The sequence below is a fragment of the Dermochelys coriacea genome, chromosome 14 (genome assembly GCF_009764565.3).
Source record: "Dermochelys coriacea isolate rDerCor1 chromosome 14, rDerCor1.pri.v4, whole genome shotgun sequence".
NCBI classification, from domain to species: domain Eukaryota; kingdom Metazoa; phylum Chordata; order Testudines; family Dermochelyidae; genus Dermochelys; species Dermochelys coriacea.
This window is the reverse complement of record NC_050081.1, coordinates 9,333,702-9,352,557: the sequence shown is the minus strand read 5'-3', so window position 1 is coordinate 9,352,557 and position 18,856 is coordinate 9,333,702. Positions and strand designations below refer to the sequence as shown.

The 18,856-nt window shown below is 46.0% G+C and overlaps 1 protein-coding gene across 4 annotated transcripts in view; it reads left to right on the top strand.

Moving 5' to 3' along the window:
- RHBDL3 (rhomboid like 3) overlaps nt 1–18,856 on the top strand; it is a 126,701-nt gene that overhangs the window by 61,903 nt on the left and 45,942 nt on the right. For all 4 annotated transcript variants that reach the window (XM_038372354.2, XM_038372355.2, XM_038372352.2 and 1 more), the window contains one exon: nt 3,124–3,282. In XM_038372354.2, the coding sequence (XP_038228282.1) occupies nt 3,124–3,282 (159 nt within the window). The remainder of the gene's footprint in view (nt 1–3,123; nt 3,283–18,856) is intronic.

Here is an 18,856-nt window from a genome sequence, read left to right as displayed (position 1 = left end):
GGATAACTTCAGAACCGGGCCTGCATTTTACACTTGGTCTCTTCCTCTCTAATGGGTCAAAGTAAACCATAGATCCAAACACCTCATATCCAAAGCTCATATCCAAACCTGGTGGCTTGGGACCATGCCTCGTTTTGACCTCAAACCAAGTAGCAGTTGGTGTTTTGAGTTTTGTTTCATGTAGAGTTTTATATTGGTTTAAAGCAACACAATTCAAAGCAAAATTTGGTTGGAGATTTGAGAGCCCGCACAAGAACAGAGCAAATTAAAATGGTTCCTCCCTTCAAACCCAAACTACCATGCTTGCTACAGTCTGTCAATGACCCTTTGTCTGTCCTGATGGATATGGTTTTGTGTAATTTTAAACTGAGAATCATCTTTCTTTAAAATGACTTGACTTTGCCTCCATTTTGCCAAAGATCATTCTTTGTAAAGTGGGAAAATAGCAAGGAAACCACAAGATGGTGAATGGGCTTGGGGGAGAGGGCACAAGGGGTTGGTTATGTTTTTTGTTTATCTACAAGGTTTGAAGTTGGGAAGGCTGCAGGTGACAGTCTGTCACATTCTCTAAAGGTCTCTTGAGGGCTCTCCTGTCCTCTCGGGATATTTTCCATCCAGCATTCTCACTATTGCAATGAGCCAGCCAGTATGTCCATGCTGCTCTACGTGTACGCATGACCACCATCTACTGGACAGAGTCAGAACCACTCAACTGTGTCAGTGTTGTCCTGCTAACAGACAAAGGAGATTCTCCTTCGGCGGTTATAGAAGAGTCCTGTACTTTTTGGAATAGGAGTATCTGAGTTCTGTCCCTGCTGTTGCTGTAAAGCTACAGATGACCACGGTGTGCATCCTGGTAATAACTGAGACGACTTAGGCAGCCAAAGATTTGTTACACTATTATCTAGCGATTCGCCCTTAAGTTTTGTTAATGACATTGTAAATCTTAAGATTTGCAATGCTTCCTGTCCCATCTCCTCAGGATAAGTGATTGGCTTGAGGCAGACCATGTGAGCTCAGAGCTGTACTAATGAATGAACTCAGACAGATAATCTCTCTCTGTAGAGTCACTTGGGAACACTATTTTTTTTCATAGTTTTTTCTAGGCCAGAGGGGACCTTATGCTCACCTAGTCTGACCTCCTGTATAACACAGGGCATAAAACCTCACCCATTATTTCTTGTAGCAAGCCCCTAACTTTCTGCTGAGCTAGTCAGAAGTTTTCAAACTTCATTGCACCGTGACCCGCTGCCGACAACAAAAATTACAGAAGGGGGGACTGAAGCCTGAGCCTGCATAAGTTCTGCCACCCAGGGCTGAAGCACTCGGGCATCAGCTTCAGCCCAGGGCAGTGGGGCTCGCCCATCAGCTTCAGGCCTGGGGCGTTGGCTTCAGCCCCGGGCTCCAGCAAGTCTAATGCCAGCCTGGGTGACCCCAGTTTCAGTACGGCTGAGCTAGATCATAACTTTTTTAGAAAGACATCCAGACTTGATTTAAAGACTTCAGGTGATGGACAACATACCACCGTCTTAGGTACATTGTTCCAATGGTTGATTTCTCTCATTGTTAAAAAAAAATGTGCCTCCTCTTTCTAGTCTCAATTTGTCTAGTTTCAGTTTCCAGCCATTAGATCGTGTTATGCCTTTATCTGCTGGATTAAAGAGACCTCTGCTATCAGAAACTTCTGATGTAACTGCCGATAGACGTGATCAAGTCACCTCTTAACTTTTTCTTGGAGAGATTAGATTGAATTTCTTACTTTTCTCAGCATAAGGCAGATTTTCCATTTTTGTTCTGTGCTCATCCAGATCTGTTGTTGTGTATGGTTTTCAGTGGCTACTCTATTCCACTCCCAGCGAAGTGCCCGCATTTCATGGGTGGGTTATGTGGGTAATATTTTTCAAGCAGTGCAAGATTGTTTAGGGTGGAAAGTGCTTGACAAGAAATGCAAGCTGTGTTGTTTCTTTGCCCAGTGTTTGAAAGGATAAGGAATCTGAAAAATCTACATAAGCCATCTGGCTGCTGGCCTGACAAGAGCAAGTGTTGACAGTTAGTTAGTTTTAACTTGAACAGAAATGACCACTCAATTAAATGCATCTACTGGGCAAACAAAGCAGTATCTGCTGAGACTCGGTGTGTTATGTTTACTTTGAAATGCAGATTCCAAGAGAGATCTATGAATTTGTAAGACAAGGCAAGGGCTGTAGGTAAAAGAAGTTTGAATGAAGAGGCTAATGGGAACATGAACTGGGCACATCTGCACACTGAACAAGATCAGGGTGAGAAGGGGGTTGTTGTACTTGAATACAAGAGTTCATTCAGGGAGGTTCCTTTGTCCTCCTAACCCTACTTGCCTCACAGTCGGGATTTGGAATTAACTTTAGAAAGCAGATGTTAGCAGCCCTGCAGGTATTAGAGTTTTTGGGTTATGTCTCTGATTGCTGGCAGCTTGGCTTGGTCTCTACTCGCAAGGGCGGTGCTCCTCCTCATTTCTAACTAGTCGAGTTCTCACGTGTTCTGACCACTGATGTGGTGATCATGCCAAACAAAGAACTAAGGCTGCTCCCTAGGGAAATGGAAGGGTTTTCTTTCCTGCCCACTGATCTGGTCTCCTCATGCTCTCCCCTTCATGTTTACCTGGAACATCCTTCCCTGTCTCAGGCAGACATAGCTTTTTTTTGTTTTGTTTTGTTTTGTTTTGTTTTTTTTTTTGTTTCCACCAAATGCATCCGATGAAGTGAGCTGTAGCTCACGAAAGCTTATGCTCTAATAAATTTGTTAGTCTCTAAGGTGCCACAAGTACTCCTTTTCTTATAGCTTTTTTGCATTCTCCAGCCCAGAAGCTCCATCCAAGATAGTGTCCCCACAGCTAGTATAACTGATTGTCTGGTACTGACTGGATGATGGTAGAAGAATTCTCTCCATCCCTTGGAACAGAGACCTGTGCAGCTCATACTGCTACCAACAAAAGCAATAAAACTGATGGCTTGCATGGCAACACGTCACTCAGCAGTAATGCTACTGTCATCCCTCTGGGCCTGCATCTGAACCCTTAGGAAGTCAGCATTGTAGGTGCTGTGTAATGCTGAGGAAATAATTCTTGCTTTGTTTTCTCCCTGTCAGTTTGACCCCGAGAACACTGGCTACATCAGCCCTGAGAAATTCCAAAGCCTCCTCCAGAGACACGGCTCGGAGCTGGACCCACACAAACTGGAGGTTCTCTTGGCCTTGGCAGACAATAATTCAGATGGGAAGATCTGTTACCAGGACTTTGTCAACCTGGTAAGTGAGCCATCAGGAGGAGCAGATCTCAGTCTTACATGCTGGGTTTGCTTCTGATGTAAAATATTAAGCAAAGAGGAGCAGCCGTTCCGTTCCCAGCAAAGATTTGCTGGATCCCTCCACAAACTCTGGGTGGAGTTTTCAAAAGTGCTCAGTGGTAGCCGAGCTCTGAAGTTGATGGTAAAGCTCCCACTAACTTTAATGGAAACAAAGGCCAGTGCTGGGCGCTTCTGAAAATCCCCTGCTGTGTGTGTTTTAAAGGAGTTAGAAGGTGCCACCCCTGGGACGTTCCTTCCCCTCCATCTGCACTTTTAGCTTCCAGGCATTTGGGAGGATGGCAGCCTGCCAGGAGTTTCACACTTTCAGGGTAAGCACTGAGAAGTCAGCAACTCTCAGCATTTGCTTAGGTGAGACAGTTGACCAGGCTGCTTGGGTTCTGATGACACAGGCTTCAGGGCTGCATGTTTGCAATAAACTCACGTGGGACTGATTTCCAGACTCAAAATTGCCAGTCGAGGCTGTTCATGGTGACCTGTTGTGCAGGATGGCAAATAATTAATGAAAAAATGGTTCTGTTTGACTTTAGATTCCCCCAGCCCTGGGATTTCCTTCCTCCGCCGAGGCATCTATGAGTGGAAATCATGATTGTCCAAAATGGGTGCCGAGGGCTGTTGTCAGCTATACCCCATAGGCCCTTAAAACTGACTGTGTGGCTCCATTCCCACTGCAGAGGGGCCTGAAACCTGAGTAACATTTTCAAAAGTGACCTAAGGTATGTCTGCCACTGAGCTGTGATTGGAGCGTGGGTAAATTTACCTGCGCGGGTAACAACAGCATCATAGACATGGCAGCCTGAGCTTCGGCGTAGGCTGGCAACCTAACGAGAACCTCTGGGGAGCCTGGGGATGTACTCGGGTTGCTAGCCTATGCTGAAGTCTGAGCTGCAATGTCTTCATTAGTTCTGTTACCTAATTAAAGCTAGCCCGCATATGCCTACCCAGACTACAATATACCTCTGCTTGCTATGTAGACATACCCCTAGGCACTTGGGACCCTGAGTTCCATTGACTTTCAACGAGACCTAGACACCTAGGCCTCCATGTCATTTTTGAAAATAGGATTTAGGTTCCTATGTCATTTAAAAATGTTATCCTTTATTTCTGTCTCGCTTGCTGGCTTCTGGCTATGGGATCTGTTTGTGACCAGGATCACACAGGCAGTGCTAGAAATAGTCTTGTGCTCCATAAACAGCTACTGCTGTGAAAACAAGGGGGAGAAACGGTGGTTTTTTTGACAAGCTGGTTCCCACCGGTCTGCTCTCATCTGCCCATATTCAGAGAGACCTGCCTTCTTAGGCAAACTGCCCCTCCCGGGGGTCTTTGGCTGACAGTAAAGATTCTCCTTTTTCTTTCCTTCGTGCTCTCTGTCTCTCTCGATATGTCAGTCAATATACTGTATGATGTGTTTTGTTAAAAGGTAGATTTCTCACTGGGTAGCTGTAGGTTTAGGAATCTCAAACGGTATAAAAAATTCTAACTAAGCCTGTGTTGATCCCATCTGACCAAAGAATGTTGCTAATGAGGCACTGAGCCATAATAATTCTCCAGCGCAGGAACTGGCATAAACTGTGAAAATGACCGGTACGGGTGCTTGATGTTAAAATAAAACCAGCAAGCAACCCGACCAAGGGGAGACGGGTCAGCCTAGACGCTGAAGCTGAAACCAGCAGCTGTCCTAGCCCACTTAGGGCTAGGTTAAAAGCTACAGTGAAGGTTGCTGCCCGTGCCTTGTGGTGTAGGGTATGAGCCCCTTTATGCCAGCTGAGCCCTAGGGAAATAGGACGACATCTCCTTTTATCGCAGCTAGGGCTGGGGCTCATTTTCTGTGTCGCCTGCTCAGCAGGAACCCTCCATCCACAATTCCTCCAACTCCTGCCACAAACACACTCGCTAGTTTCACTAGTTCTGGCTACATTACACATTCTGCCCCGCTTCCACCATCACCGCCTGCCTTGACTCGCTCTTCCCCTCCACCTCCTCTCCCGACAGCAACAGCACAGCGTGGGGAACATGGGGGATGGCAAAGATGGGATGTACTGAGTATGGGGGTTGCAGCCAAAGGGTGAGGGGGAAGAGGCAGGTTAGGGCGTGGTCCGGCACACTTTGAAGCCAGTGGCAAGCTCTCATTTGCTCTATTGGTGCAGGGGTAAAGAGCTTAGATCCTGCACCATTGAAGTTTTGCCACTGACTCCAAAAGGTGCAGTCCTGCTCCCATTATCTCTTTGTGCTCTGGTTTCCACATCAACAACATAGAAATAATTGTGCGCTCCTGCCTCACCTTAGTGATGCTTGTTAAAATGCCACGGAGGCCCTGCTGAAAGGTGCTGCATGGTCCTGCTGCAGAGTGTCACTGTTAGGGGACGTTTCTCTTGGCCGCCCAGCAGTCCCTCCGTTTTATTACTTACCTGTTGTTTTCTCACTGCAGGCTCCCTCTGGGTATCCTAGAGTGCCTGAGCTCAATAAATACAAGAAAAGCATACCAGGGTCGAGCTATCAGGCATCCAGTTCATGCCCTCAGCTGTGGGTGAGCAGGGAGGTGAAATTACCATAGGATGAGGCACTGAAATAGATCTGTTGGGTTTAATCATGGTCCTAGCAGCTCCTTATGTGGTGTTATGTACACCGTGAAATGCAGCAGCAATAAAACGGAATGCTGTGGGTTTGGTGAGTGATCACCTATCCCCACCAGCTGAAGGCTCATGGATGGAGTGGTCGGTAATACCCCATGTTCAATGGTAAATGATCATGCTTCACGCCCATCTAGAGTTTCATGTGTTCAAAGTCCCGTGCGAGCATTTTACTACTTAAGCCTCACAACATCTTTTTGGGACAAGTATCATTAAACTCCTTTTATCGATGGAGAGAAGCTGAGGCAGAGAGGTGAAATAACTTGCTCAAGGCCACACAGAGAATTGTTGTTAGCAGTGGGATTAGAACCATAGGCCTTTCTTCTGACTACCAATCAACATGCTTAGTCCACCCAGACACAAAGGAAATGTGATTGATGGAGCTAACACTAGGAGTCTGGAGAACTGTCTGAAACCCATCACCCAAAGATCCTTTTTGACCCCGGCACATCATCACCACTTGTAGGAAGGGGAGTTACTTGCAAGTTTTGAACAGACTGTTCTGAACCATTACTGCCTAAAATGCTTGTACAGAAAGGAAAATGACAGGTTTAAGAGTAGCAGCCGTGTTAGTCTGTATTCGCAAAAAGAAAAGGAGTACTTGTGGCATCTTAGAGACTAACAAATTTATTAGAGCATAAGCTTTCGTGAGCTACAGCTCACTTCATCGGATGCTTTTGGTGGAAAAAACAGAGGGGAGATTTATATACACACACAGAGAACATGAAACAATGGGTTTATCATACACACTGTAAGGAGAGTGATCACTTAAGATAAGCCATCACCAGCAGCAGGGGGGGAAAGGAGGAAAACCTTTCATGGTGACAAGCAAGGTAGGCTAATTCCAGCAGTTAACAAGAATATCTGAGGAACTGGGGGTGGGAGGGAGAAATACCATGGGGAAATAGTTTTACTTTGTGTAATGACTCATCCATTCCCAGTCTCTATTCAAGCTTAAGTTAATTGTATCCAGTTTGCAAATTAATTCCAATTCAGCAGTCTCTCGTTGGAGTCTGTTTTTGAAGCTTTTTTGTTGAAGGATAGCCACTCTCAGGTCTGTAATGGAGTGACCAGAGAGATTGAAGTGTTCTCCAACTGGTTTTTGAATGTTATAATTCTTGACATCTGATTTGTGTCCATTCATTCTTTTACGTAGAGACTGTCCAGTTTGGCCAATGTACATGGCAGAGGGGCATTGCTGGCACATGATGGCATATATCACATTGGTAGATGCGCAGGTGAACGAGCCTCTGATAGTGTGGCTGATGTGATTAGGCCCTATGATGGTATCCCCTGAATAGATGTGTGGACAGAGTTGGCAACGGGCTTTGTTGCAAGGATAGGTTCCTGGGTTAGTGGTTCTGTTGTGTGGTGTGTGGTTGCTGGTGAGTATTTGCTTCAGATTGGGGGGCTGTCTGTAAGCAAGGACTGGCCTGTCTCCCAAGATCTGTGAGAGTGATGGGTCGTCCTTCAGGATAGGTTGTAGATCCTTGATGACGTGTTGGAGAGGTTTTAGTTGGGGGCTGAAGGTGATGGCTAGTGGCGTTCTGTTATTTTCTTTGTTGGGCCTGTCCTGTAGTAGGTGACTTCTGGGTACTCTTCTGGCTCTGTCAATCTGTTTCTTCACTTCAGCAGGTGGGTATTGTAGTTGTAGGAATGCATGATAGAGATCTTGTAGGTGTTTGTCTCTGTCTGAGGGGTTGGAGCAAATGCGGTTATATCGCAGAGCTTGGCTGTAGACAATGGATCGAGTGGTATGATCTGGATGAAAGCTAGAGGCATGTAGGTAGGAATAGCGGTCAGTAGGTTTCCGATATAGGGTACGTAGGGTAGTATATAAATCTCTCCTCTGTTTTTTCCACCAAATGCATCCGATGAAGTGAGCTGTAGCTCACGAAAGCTTATGCTCTAATAAATTTGTTAGTCTCTAAGGTGCCACAAGTACTCCTTTTAGAAAGGAAAATGTCATACTTTATGGAGTTAGCTTGATAAGAAACTTGGTTTTCCTATCACCTCTCCCTTTATCTCCCTCATTTACTTGTTTGCTCTAGCTAATCAATAAACCCGCAGGTGCTGAAAAGCTAAATTACTTATAAATGGTGCCTTTTCTTCACCTCCCCCAGGCTGTTTAGTGGGTGCTATACATCAAATTTTCCAAGGCTGCGTCTCCTTTTCTAGTCTTTCACTCTCCTTACAAGCTTCATACCACGCTCTTCCTGGGGAAACAGGCAAAGAGCAACATAGGAATAATAAAATTGATTGGGAAAAGCATGGATGAGATTGCTGTAAAACCAGCCTATCTGATTCATTTGATAGCTGGGCCCTGCCCTCTTTGTTTACAAGCCAGCATGGTCTAGTGACTGAGGCTCTGGCTGGGGAGCTGGGTTCTGTTCCTGCCCCTGTGTGACTTTGAGCAAATCACTTCCCCGCTCTGCTTCTGCTCCCCTGTCCGCTTAGTTTGTAAGCTCCTGGGGCAGGGAGGGTTTCTTAGGCACAGTGGGGTCCTGAGCTCAATTGGGGTCTATCATGCACATCAGAAGAATACAAAAACATTTCATACATAACCTCAGATACCTTATCAAAAGACAGGAAGGAAAGCTCGAAGGGCAGATCTGAACAGTCAGTGCCCAGCAGATAGCCTCTTCTCTGGGGTCACTGAGCTGTGGAAAGGTGTTCAAAGCAGAACTCTTTATACTCCTGGAAGTGATTGATTGACCATCCCTTAGCCTAAGATGTATGTTTCACTTTGGATGGGGGCTCGATGTCCTCAAAGATTGCCCCTTTAATTCCCTCTCACTCACCACCTTCACCCACCCACAAAGGCCTCAGAGCAAAGAGCGAAGAGGGGGAAATAAGCACTGTGAAGCAGAGAGCATCTCTTCCTATGTGTGTGTTCAGCTTCTGGCACACTGAGGCCCTGATCTCAGTGGGGATCTCTTGGCCCTACTGTAATACCAATAACAAAACTCCGCCAAAGAGGATCCGCCCCTTGAAGTTTGAAGACTTGAGCCAGAGGTGGTTCCACTACTTCAGTGCAAAAATCCATTGGAAATACCTGTAATCTAATGCCCAAGGTGCATGGACCTGTGAGTGTGATGAACTTCCATCTGGCATGAGCAGTGATAAATCTCCTTCAGGGGAATGGGGTGATATTGGAATAGATGGGGAAACCTGGGATGTTTCATATATTTATAAAAGTTCAACTGCTGGAGAGCCATTTTCCTTATTATCAAGGAAAACCCTGCATGACTGCAAGAATTATGTTGATGAGCGCTTTACAAATAGCTAAAATGGAACGTGTGTGATAGACAGATAATACCTGTATTGAAGTCCTTGCATATACGTGTCCTTGCATTCCATTAAAGTACTTTGAAGTCTAGACTGGATACAGTTGTTGCAGTCTTCTGTAGGGAATTACTCACAGCACTGAAGACCCTGGTGCAGTAATAAGTAACTACCTTGTGTTGGGTAATAATTAAATACCTCTGCTTTTTGCTCTTCTTCTGAGGATTGATTTTCCTATTTCTATGGCTTGCTTAGCGTGATGAATTGATCTTCTTTCAAAGATTGTGGTGATGAATCTGGGGGAGGGAAACATAGATCATCTGTTATACGCATCACGGCCGGGACTTTGAGTGCGGCTGGGTGTTTTTATATCAATATTTATGAGTGAACACTCTGAACTGTTAAAACAATATTGATTCGTTTCTTGTGTGGCCTCTCAAACAAGTCCACATTATTGTGACTTTATTAGCAGCAGTAGCCAGAGCCAAAATAGCACTAACAAAGCTCTAACTATTGGAGGGGGGTCCAGCCAGCTTGGGCAGGTTTCAGAGGTCATGTTTGATGTGGTTGGTAATGTAGGGAATGAAGAAGGAGGGAGATCCCTGGGTTCCTGCGTGTCACAAAAGCAGCTCACAGGTTTCGTCACAAACTTTGCCCACAGGGAGGTTGGGCTGGGTGTGTGACACTTGCTGTCACTTCCTGAAAGTCAAATAAAAAGCCCCTCAGACAGGAGGTCGAGCACTGGGCTGGGGATCAGGAGACCTAAGTTCTATTCCCACCTCTGCCACTGCAACTTTGGCCTGTCTTTTCCGCCCCGCTGTGTTTCTCCTGCCATCCTTTGTGTGTCTGGTCTCTGTAAATCATCAACTCTAAGTGCCCAGCACAGGGGAGCCTCGATCTATGTTGGTGCTGCAGTGACACAAAACATAAATCAGAAATCAGGGATCTGTTTATCCTGATGGGCTACAACAGAGCCTGGGTATGCACTTACGGCCTGATACCGAGAGGTGCTGGACGCCTGCTGCTTTCACAAACCACGTCAGCAGCTTAGTACATGGGGCTCCCAGGCCTGCCAGACTCCCTGCTGCAGAGCCAGGAACTGAGCCCTGGTGAGAGACGGGGCTTCTTGACTCTGTGGCAGGAAGCCTGGAAGCTCTGGTGTCTCTGACTTTGGGGCACTCTGCATGGTGGGGCTGCCCCAGGGCCACATACCCCAGAAGCCCAGGCTCCACAGAAGCCCACCATGCAAGCTGGCAGGAAACCTGTCTGTGGTTTGTTAAACCTGATATGTTTTTCCTAATACTTGAGGTCCAAATCTGTATTTTCTGACGAAAACCTGTTTTGTCAGAAAATTCCTGACCAGCTCCAGTCCTGGATGCATTACAGCCTACCTCTCTCCTTACATACCACCTCTCAGATCAGCTGGGCAGCTTCTGCTAATGTCCCGAAGGTTTGGTCTGCAGGGACTAATGGAACCACTGTTTTGGTAGAGGACCTTCTGCTCTGGAATTTGCTTCACCGGTTGGTCCAGCGAAGCCAAAATTGGCACGACCTTCAGAGCCTGCTTTAAAGCTCATTTTGTAAACTAGACTCTCTTCCTTGAGAGTGGCAGCTGTGTGCTATGGGGTAACCTGGGAGCAGGTTTCACTGGGATTGAGTTGATGTTTGTCAGTGTGTGCGTTTGATGATGGTCAACTGTCTTTGTCCCTCTCTAGTGGCTCAATCACATAAGAGAGATCAATCTGCAATTGCTTCCAGCTTCCATGTTCGTTTAAGTGGCAGAAGCCTGTACTTTGGAGCTACATGTCCTGAGTGAAATCCAGCCAGGGCGCCATTACATATGAGATATGGGCCCAGAGAAACTAGGATGGTGGCATTATATACATCTTAAAATAAATCAAATACATAATTGAAAAGCATGGGTGTCTGTGTAATATAAAGGGTGGGCAAATTCTACTAACATTCATTCATATTCTTTAAACATATTGTTTAAAATCTTTTTGTCCTTTCTGTATTCATTTTCTGGAGATGTTCTAACAAACTTATTCGGTCTGGAATGTTTGTGGAAAATAGTGATTTCTAAGCAAATCTTAGAAGATATTCACAAAAAGCCACATTTAGAATTTAGTATCACACTGAAAATTTAGTTATTCATTCAATAAGATACCATAAACATTACCCACATGCCCTGCTTGAATTTTGAATAGTGAAAACTTGCAACAGTCTGCTTTGGAATAATCTACAGACCCCAAAATTATCCCTAGAAATTATTCAGCAAACAATTCAGAATAATGAATAAATTCTAGAACATTGAAGTCTGCTGATGCAGTTCACAGCGTGAAAATCATCAGGTAAATGAATCATTTTGAATGATTTCTCATCTATATGTATGAGAATCACATTGAGTATGTATAAAAACATAATACTGCATCATGTACACGTATTTTATTTATAAAAGAACATGTTTTCAAGAAGCCACAAAGAACAGCAAGAAGCAATCACAAGGCTTTTTCTCTGTCTGAGACACTGGGAAGAAAAGCTGGTTGCTGGGAAAACAAATATGTATTTTGTATATTTCTATTATCCAGTTGGTTTTCTCTGGCATAGAGGAGACACTGAAAGTACACAATGAAAGTGCTGGCTGTAACAAACAGCAACAGCTGCAGGAGGAGATAAAGCCCAAAGCTGTTTAACTAAGTTTGCTACCTTCAGAGATGAAATGATTCAGAAAGTTACAGCTGAGACATTATTTATTGGGTTGAACACAACTTGCCTTTGGCAGCCGGGGAACTCGCAGGTCAACTTTTTCACACCATGTTCTGCGATTCCAACAATGCTGAGCAGCAGGGCTACGGATCCCCGTAGAGATGGAGTCTCTGCTTCCCGGCCAAGCATTCTTTCTTTTCTCTCTGGAAACATGGGACAGATTTGTTACATCAGACAAACCAGGTGACCTGCGAGCCGCACCAGATTCTTCCCCAGGCATGGCAGCAGAGCCAGGGATGGAGCAGCTGGTACAGTACAGCCAACAGCTTGGCTCGGCTATGATACAAAATAGAAGAGTGAGACAAAGCAACTTCCAAGCTGCTGTGGTACCTTGTAATACAATAGAGTTATTACCTGGCATCATGCCTTGCACTTACAGCTTTCTCTTTTATGAAAGTCACTAAGGCGCAATGATATGCAAGGAAGGTAATTTCAGCCTAAGGTCCTGGGTGCGCTAGAAAAGCTTTGCAGGTATAGCTATATCGGCAAACCTCCCAATGGAGGTGAAGCTTATACTTGCAGAAGAGTGCTTTTGCGGGTATAGCTTGCACCAGTTCCCTGAACAAAATAAGCTGTACTGGCAAAAGCACAAAAGCACACCCCTAACCAACCTGGCTATGCCAGCAAGTGTCTGCGGTAGGCCTGGCCTTTTTCATCAGTGTCTCTGTGTATTGCATTAGCTAGTGATAAAGTGCAGGTTTAAAAGTCCAGTGGACTTAGATTCTAGTCCCTGCTGTGCCACAATTATTACTGTGAGAAATGGGCAAGTTTCTTCACCTCTCTGGGCCTGTTTTCCTGTATGTAAAAGGGAGATGGTAGCTACCTACCTCTTCTGTGGCTTGCTTAACATTAGCAACTACTGGCTGAAATCCTCCAGTGGAAGATGTGGCAAAAATACCAGATATGGTTTCATTGTGTTGTCCCAGCTCTTTGATTGAAGATTGTGGAGAGGAGCTTTGTTGGGGGCAATAGCTGTCTCTGGAAGGCACTGGCTATTTCAACACCCTGGGAATGTCAGGCAAGCTCCTAGCTCACAGCCCTCAGTGTGATTTACGAAACACAATACAGTGGGTTCCAAAATAAATAGTTAGCTGTAGCTTTGTAGTAACTTTAAGTTGGTGAAGCATCTTTGCTTTGAGCAAAATGTATCCACTAATTTAAACCAGATCCTTTGTTACCCAGGTCTGGGATTAGTGCTCCCAGTCAGTGTCGAGATTTCAATGGTTTCTCAGAGGAGGCAAATTCTAGCAAAGGCATTTTTTTAAACGTAGTGTCAGCTGTACAACAATAATCAAATCACCCTAATCTGAGATTCACAGGTGCCAGCCATAGGTGCTGAAAGTGGGGGTGCTCCCGCACCCCTGGCTTGAAATGTTTTCCATCAAAAACAGGGTTTACAGTTTGGTTCAATGGCTCTTAGCATCTCTACTATACAAATTTTTCTAGCACTCCTGGCACCAACATGGTTCCTCCTCCAGGAAAACAACCCAGCAGCCTTCCTGCTCCCCATCCTGTCTCCTTGGAATTGCCCAGACCATGCGCTGGCAGCCTCCCACGCCAACTTGTTCTCTTTGAAAGCAAATAAATAAATCAAGGGTAGCATCTGTGGCCTCTACTCTTCCTGCTCATGCATGACAGCAATGCATGCCTAGTGGTCATCAGGGAGAAGGAAAGGCTAGTTTGGGAGAGTTCCCCCTTCAATGAAGGGGGGGCGCTGTATCAGAATTTGTTCCGAGTAATAATATACAGAGATCAGGGCCTTAATGGGCTAGGTGCTCTCCATACATAATAAGAGAAACAATCCTTTTCCTGAAGAGCTTCCAGTTTAGACAAGACAGACCTAACGTGGAAGGGGAAAGACAGGTGAAGTGACTCCCCTGAGGTCACACAGTCTAGTTGCTCTAGCAGACTTTGGGTGCTGTAAAAATAACATTAGCTATAAGAAACTGGGGCCCAATTCCGGTATCTAGCTATGTGTGTATGTATGAAAAGCTCCAGCCAGAAGGAGAACCCCCCTAGCTCTTTCAAAATCAATGGAGTTGACATTCTGCTGGCTCCTTGTAGCATCTTCCAGCACTGAGCTACAAGACTTGAGGGTCCTGGCCTAAGTAAGCTGTGTGAGCATCTGAACCAAGGTCCATTTCTGGCTGGATAGCAGAGCCAAGTAATTCTGCCTTGGTAGCATTTCACTGCAGCCATTCTGCAGGCAAAAACAGAGGGCCAAAAGTTGGTTCCTGAAATTTAACGGTTAGTATGCTTTTTAAAATGTGCTGCTCTGGGCGATATTATGGGAAACATCCTACGGAATTAAATAGAAAATAACTCTTCTATAGGTTTTATGAATCACCGTATAGAATGTAATAGACATCAATAGCCTGGCTATAGAATTTTATAGGTTTGCTCATAAAATCCATCAAAAAGATTTCATGAAATACTTAATACTATTTTATTTAAATTTTCATAGGCCTTGTTGGTTCAGGCCTTATTTAACAAAGCACTTAAGTGGCTATTTGACTGGAACTCAATGATATATAAGCATGTATTTAAAAATAAGCGTATGCATAAGTATTTCCTGAACTGGGGCCATAATCACTATTACATTCTATAGGACTTTTTGGTGGACTGGGGAATTTAATGAGGTTGTGTTGGGACCTTTCCCTTTTGGAAAACTCCTGTAAAACTTAGTAAGGAAGAAACCAATAGAGTTAAACTGAAAATAAAAAACAGAGTTCTATTGAAATTATTCTAAAAACAGATCAAATTGAATAGAGAATTGTGTCCTTTGTTGGATTTTTAAAGCAGTATCTAAAATTTAATGGAGAGTTATATCCTGGTTACAGAATTCTATCAATTTTGTTCTAGAGTTCTAAAAACAGATGGCTGCCTCTATGAAATCCCTTTGTTTCCCTTTTGGGTTGTAAAAGGCTCTTTGCAGCACATCATTTTATAGCCCTTAAAATACATTGTCATCTTCAAACTTCGTAACCTTTCCCCTCTGCATTTTTTCAGGGTCACACATTGTTGACAATTGTTCTGTGGACAAAACTTTTTGTTGGCAACTTACGTCACTGGAAGGAACCATAAAAGCGGCCTCTCTGAGCTCTTCTGTTTTCCCCTTCCAGAGATCTTGGCGATAGCCGTACGCCCCCAGTATCAGCTGTGTTGCAAATGAAAAGTTCACATTGTTTTGGTTTCTGAAAGGATTTTTCCAAGTTGAACTTTCTGCATGTTGTTAGTTTTAAAGGGGTGGGACGTGGCTCAAGTGGGGGAGCATTGCACAGCCCACGCTCTAACTACTAACTGCACGATCTCCCCAGTGACTTCTATCTGACCTGCTTTAGAAGCTTTGTATGTATGTATTTACATTTTTCCTAAGATGCTTTCCAAATCACATGGCTAACTCCCCCCACCCCCACCCCACCGTTACCCTGGTGGTAGCACATTGCTAAGAACAGGGCTCTGTCATGCCTAGCTCTGGTGATCACTGTGAGTGCTTTCATAGATGTTAAGTCCAGAAGGGACTATTAGATCATCTAGTCTGAAGTCTTGTCTAAGAAAGGCCACAGAATTTAGTCTAGTATCAGAGGGGTAACGTTAGTCTGGATCTGTAAAAACGGCAAAGAGTCCTGTGGCACCTTATAGACTAACAGACATATTGGAGCATAAGCTTTTGTGGGTGAATACCCACTTCATCAGATGCAGAATTTAGTCCAGTTACTCCCATATGGAGCCCAGTAATTTGTGTTTGACTAAAGCATGTCTTCCAGACAGGCGATGGAGAATCTACCACTTCTCTTGGTAATTTGTTCCCATTGCTAATGGCCCCCCCACCCCCTCCTTAAAAATTTGTGCCTTATTTCTAATTTGAGATTGTCTGGCTTTAACTTGCAGCCTTTGTTTTCTTGTTATGCCTTTCTCCACTAGATTAAAGAGGCCTTTGGTAATCCAATATTTTCTCCGTTGTGGTATTTGCACTCAGTAATCAAGCCATCTCTAGATCTTCTTTTTCATCAACACCAGGCCAGCTTCCTGGGACTATTCAGATTGGAAATGGACCAAACCTAGGATCTGAACCCACCCACCCACCCACCCACTTCTGGACCAGTGTAGCTCAATTTGCTTTGGTTCCCAAGGGGGGGGGGGGGTTGTGCTCCTGGCTCCTGATCCCACCTTCAGTGCATCTTTTCTCAGAGTGAAATCCTGGTTCCATTGGTGTTAATTGGCATTTTGCCGTTGACTTCAATGCAGCCAGAATGTCACCCAGCATCTGTCTGTGCACAGCAGATGTGCGGGATTTTCCTGAGCATTGCAGCAATTGTTTGGGGCAGGCAGGGTTCAGTTGTGAGCAACATTAGAGTGAGGTGTCCGTAAGGAATGTGGTGAGGCATTTTATAGGAGTTCTGCTTTTGGCTGTAGAATACAGTTCTCTGTGTGTGGTTTTTGTTTTTTGTTTTTTCCTGTGCTTCCAGCTTCCTTTTCTACCTTACAGCAGGCCTGCCCATGGGGGGGCCAAAGAGGGCAATTGCCCAGGGGCCTGGGTAATTTAAAAGGGCCCAGGGGCCTCCAGCTGCTACCACTGGCAGCGCAGCAGAGCTCCAGCAGGCTTCCTGCTCGCCCTCACTCCGTGCCACTCCAGGAAGCAGCCAGAACGACCCTATGGCCTGGGGGAGCAGGGGGTCTCCACGTGCCGCTGCCCGAGTGCCAACTCCGCAGCTCCCATTGGCCAATGGGAGCTGCTGGGGCGGTGCCTGCGGGCAGCAGTGTGCAGAGACCCCCTGAGTCCCCCACCTAGGAGCCGCTGCCAGAGGGATGTGCCAGAGGAGCTTGCAAGGAGCTCCTTGCTTTCAGGAGCTGCCCAAGGTAAGCCCTGACCCCTCCTGCGCCCCTTCTGTACCCCAACCTCCTGCCCCAGCCTAGAGCCTGCACCACGCACCCAAACTCCCTCCCAGAGTCCACACCCCCTCTTGCACCCAAAGTCGCACCCAGAGTCTGACCCTGCACCCTCTCCCGCACCCAAATTCCTTCCCAGAGCCTGCACCCCTCACCCCTTCCCGCACCCACACTCTCTCCCAGCGCCTGCAGCCTGCACTCCCTCCCGCACCCCAACCCCATGCCCCAGCCTGGTGAAAATGAGTGAGGGTGGGGGAGAGTGAGCGACAGAGGAGAGGGGATGGAGTGAGCAGGGGCAGGCCCTCAGAGAAGGGATGGGGTAAGGCCCCAGGGAGGGGGTGGGGCAAGGGTCTTTGGGTGTGTGCAATTAGACAGTTGGCAACCCTACCAGGTGGGCATGTGGAAGCCCTGGCCGTGCTGGAAGAGCGCGCCCAGCAGTGCAGCCGGCAGCTCGCTGGGCACCACCCAGTGCAGGCGCAGCACCACCCAAATGTCAGGCGGACCGTGTCTGCGTAGGAGCAGCTTGTGCGTGCGTGGGGGCCTATGGATTGTTCTGCCCTGGGGCCCAGAATTGCTGTCAACGGGCCTGCCTTACAGTATCTTGATCTGCTTCGCACAAGATCATTGTTCGGTGATGCAGTGCCCACAGTGTGTGAGACACTTGGTTATTATACTTAGTCACACTTGGCTTGAGAATCACAATGGGGAGAGGGGCTCTGTATCAGTGAAAAGCTACTAATAAAAAAAGGAGAAAACATTAGATTTAATCTTTTGACTTTTTTGGTGGGTCAAATATCACTAGGACGATTTTATTATCTTTGATGGGATGAGCTTTTAAGCAGTTACATACCGTATCCCACCTGCAAGATAATGGGGAGTAGGGAATGATTTAAGCCCTCTTCTTTTGTTTTATGGTACTTGGGAATATTTTGTAGCACAGTCATAAAAAGGCTATAAATCATATCTCCAGTTTCTTACTATCTGGCTTCTAGGCTCTGTGCTGCTATTTAAATAGGCTGATAGTCTGTACAGAAGGATTATATAAACCAGGGGTGGCCAGCCTGAGCCTGAGAAGGAGCCAGAATTTACCAAAGGACATTGCCAAAGAGCCACAGTAATACATCAGCAGCCCCACATCAGCTTCCACCCAGCGCCTCTTGCCCACTGGCAGCCCCACTGATCAGTGCCTCACCCCTCCCTCCCTGGACCTCCCGATCAGCTGTTTCTTGGCATGCAGGAGGCTCTGGGAGGGAGGGGGAGGAGTGAGGGCATGGCAGGCTCAGGGGAGGGGGCGGGAAGGGGTGGAGTGGGGTTAGGGCCTGTGGCAGAGCCAGGGATTGAGCAGTAAGCAGCCCCCCGGCACATTGGAAAATTGGCCCCTTTAGCTCCAGCCACAGAGTCGGTGCCTATACAAGGAGCTTCATATTAACTTCTGAAGAGCCTTATGTGGCTCCGGAGCTAAAGGTTGGCCACCCCTGATATAAACGTTGCACTGCAGTAACTGAGTGTAATTCTACAGTGCAGTAAACCCCAAATCTGTGATTCTAGGGGCACTGCCCAGTAAACCCCAAGGTTGCCCAAATGAGTCACGTCTCCGATGAATTCTTTCCCTAGACAGTAAAACACCATTTCCTTTCCAGTGACCATTTTATGTATAAAAGACCTTTGCTGTAAAAACTGGACTCTGTATCTTCACAGTTCCCCCAGCCAGGTGTAATTTCCATTGGGCAGGATCTTCTCGTTCTTTCTATCCTGCAAATATTCAGTGTAGAAAACACTGAGGTTTTTTTAGCCCAGTCTCTTCTCTCCTTTGTGCCCTGTGAGTGATACCTGCTGGAGAAGGGCAGCCTCCTGCACCATCCCTCAACCCAGCTTAGTTATTAACCTCATGGAGGACCTTCAGCTCCACCATGCAAAAACACTTAAATCACTCAATTTCTCTTTGGC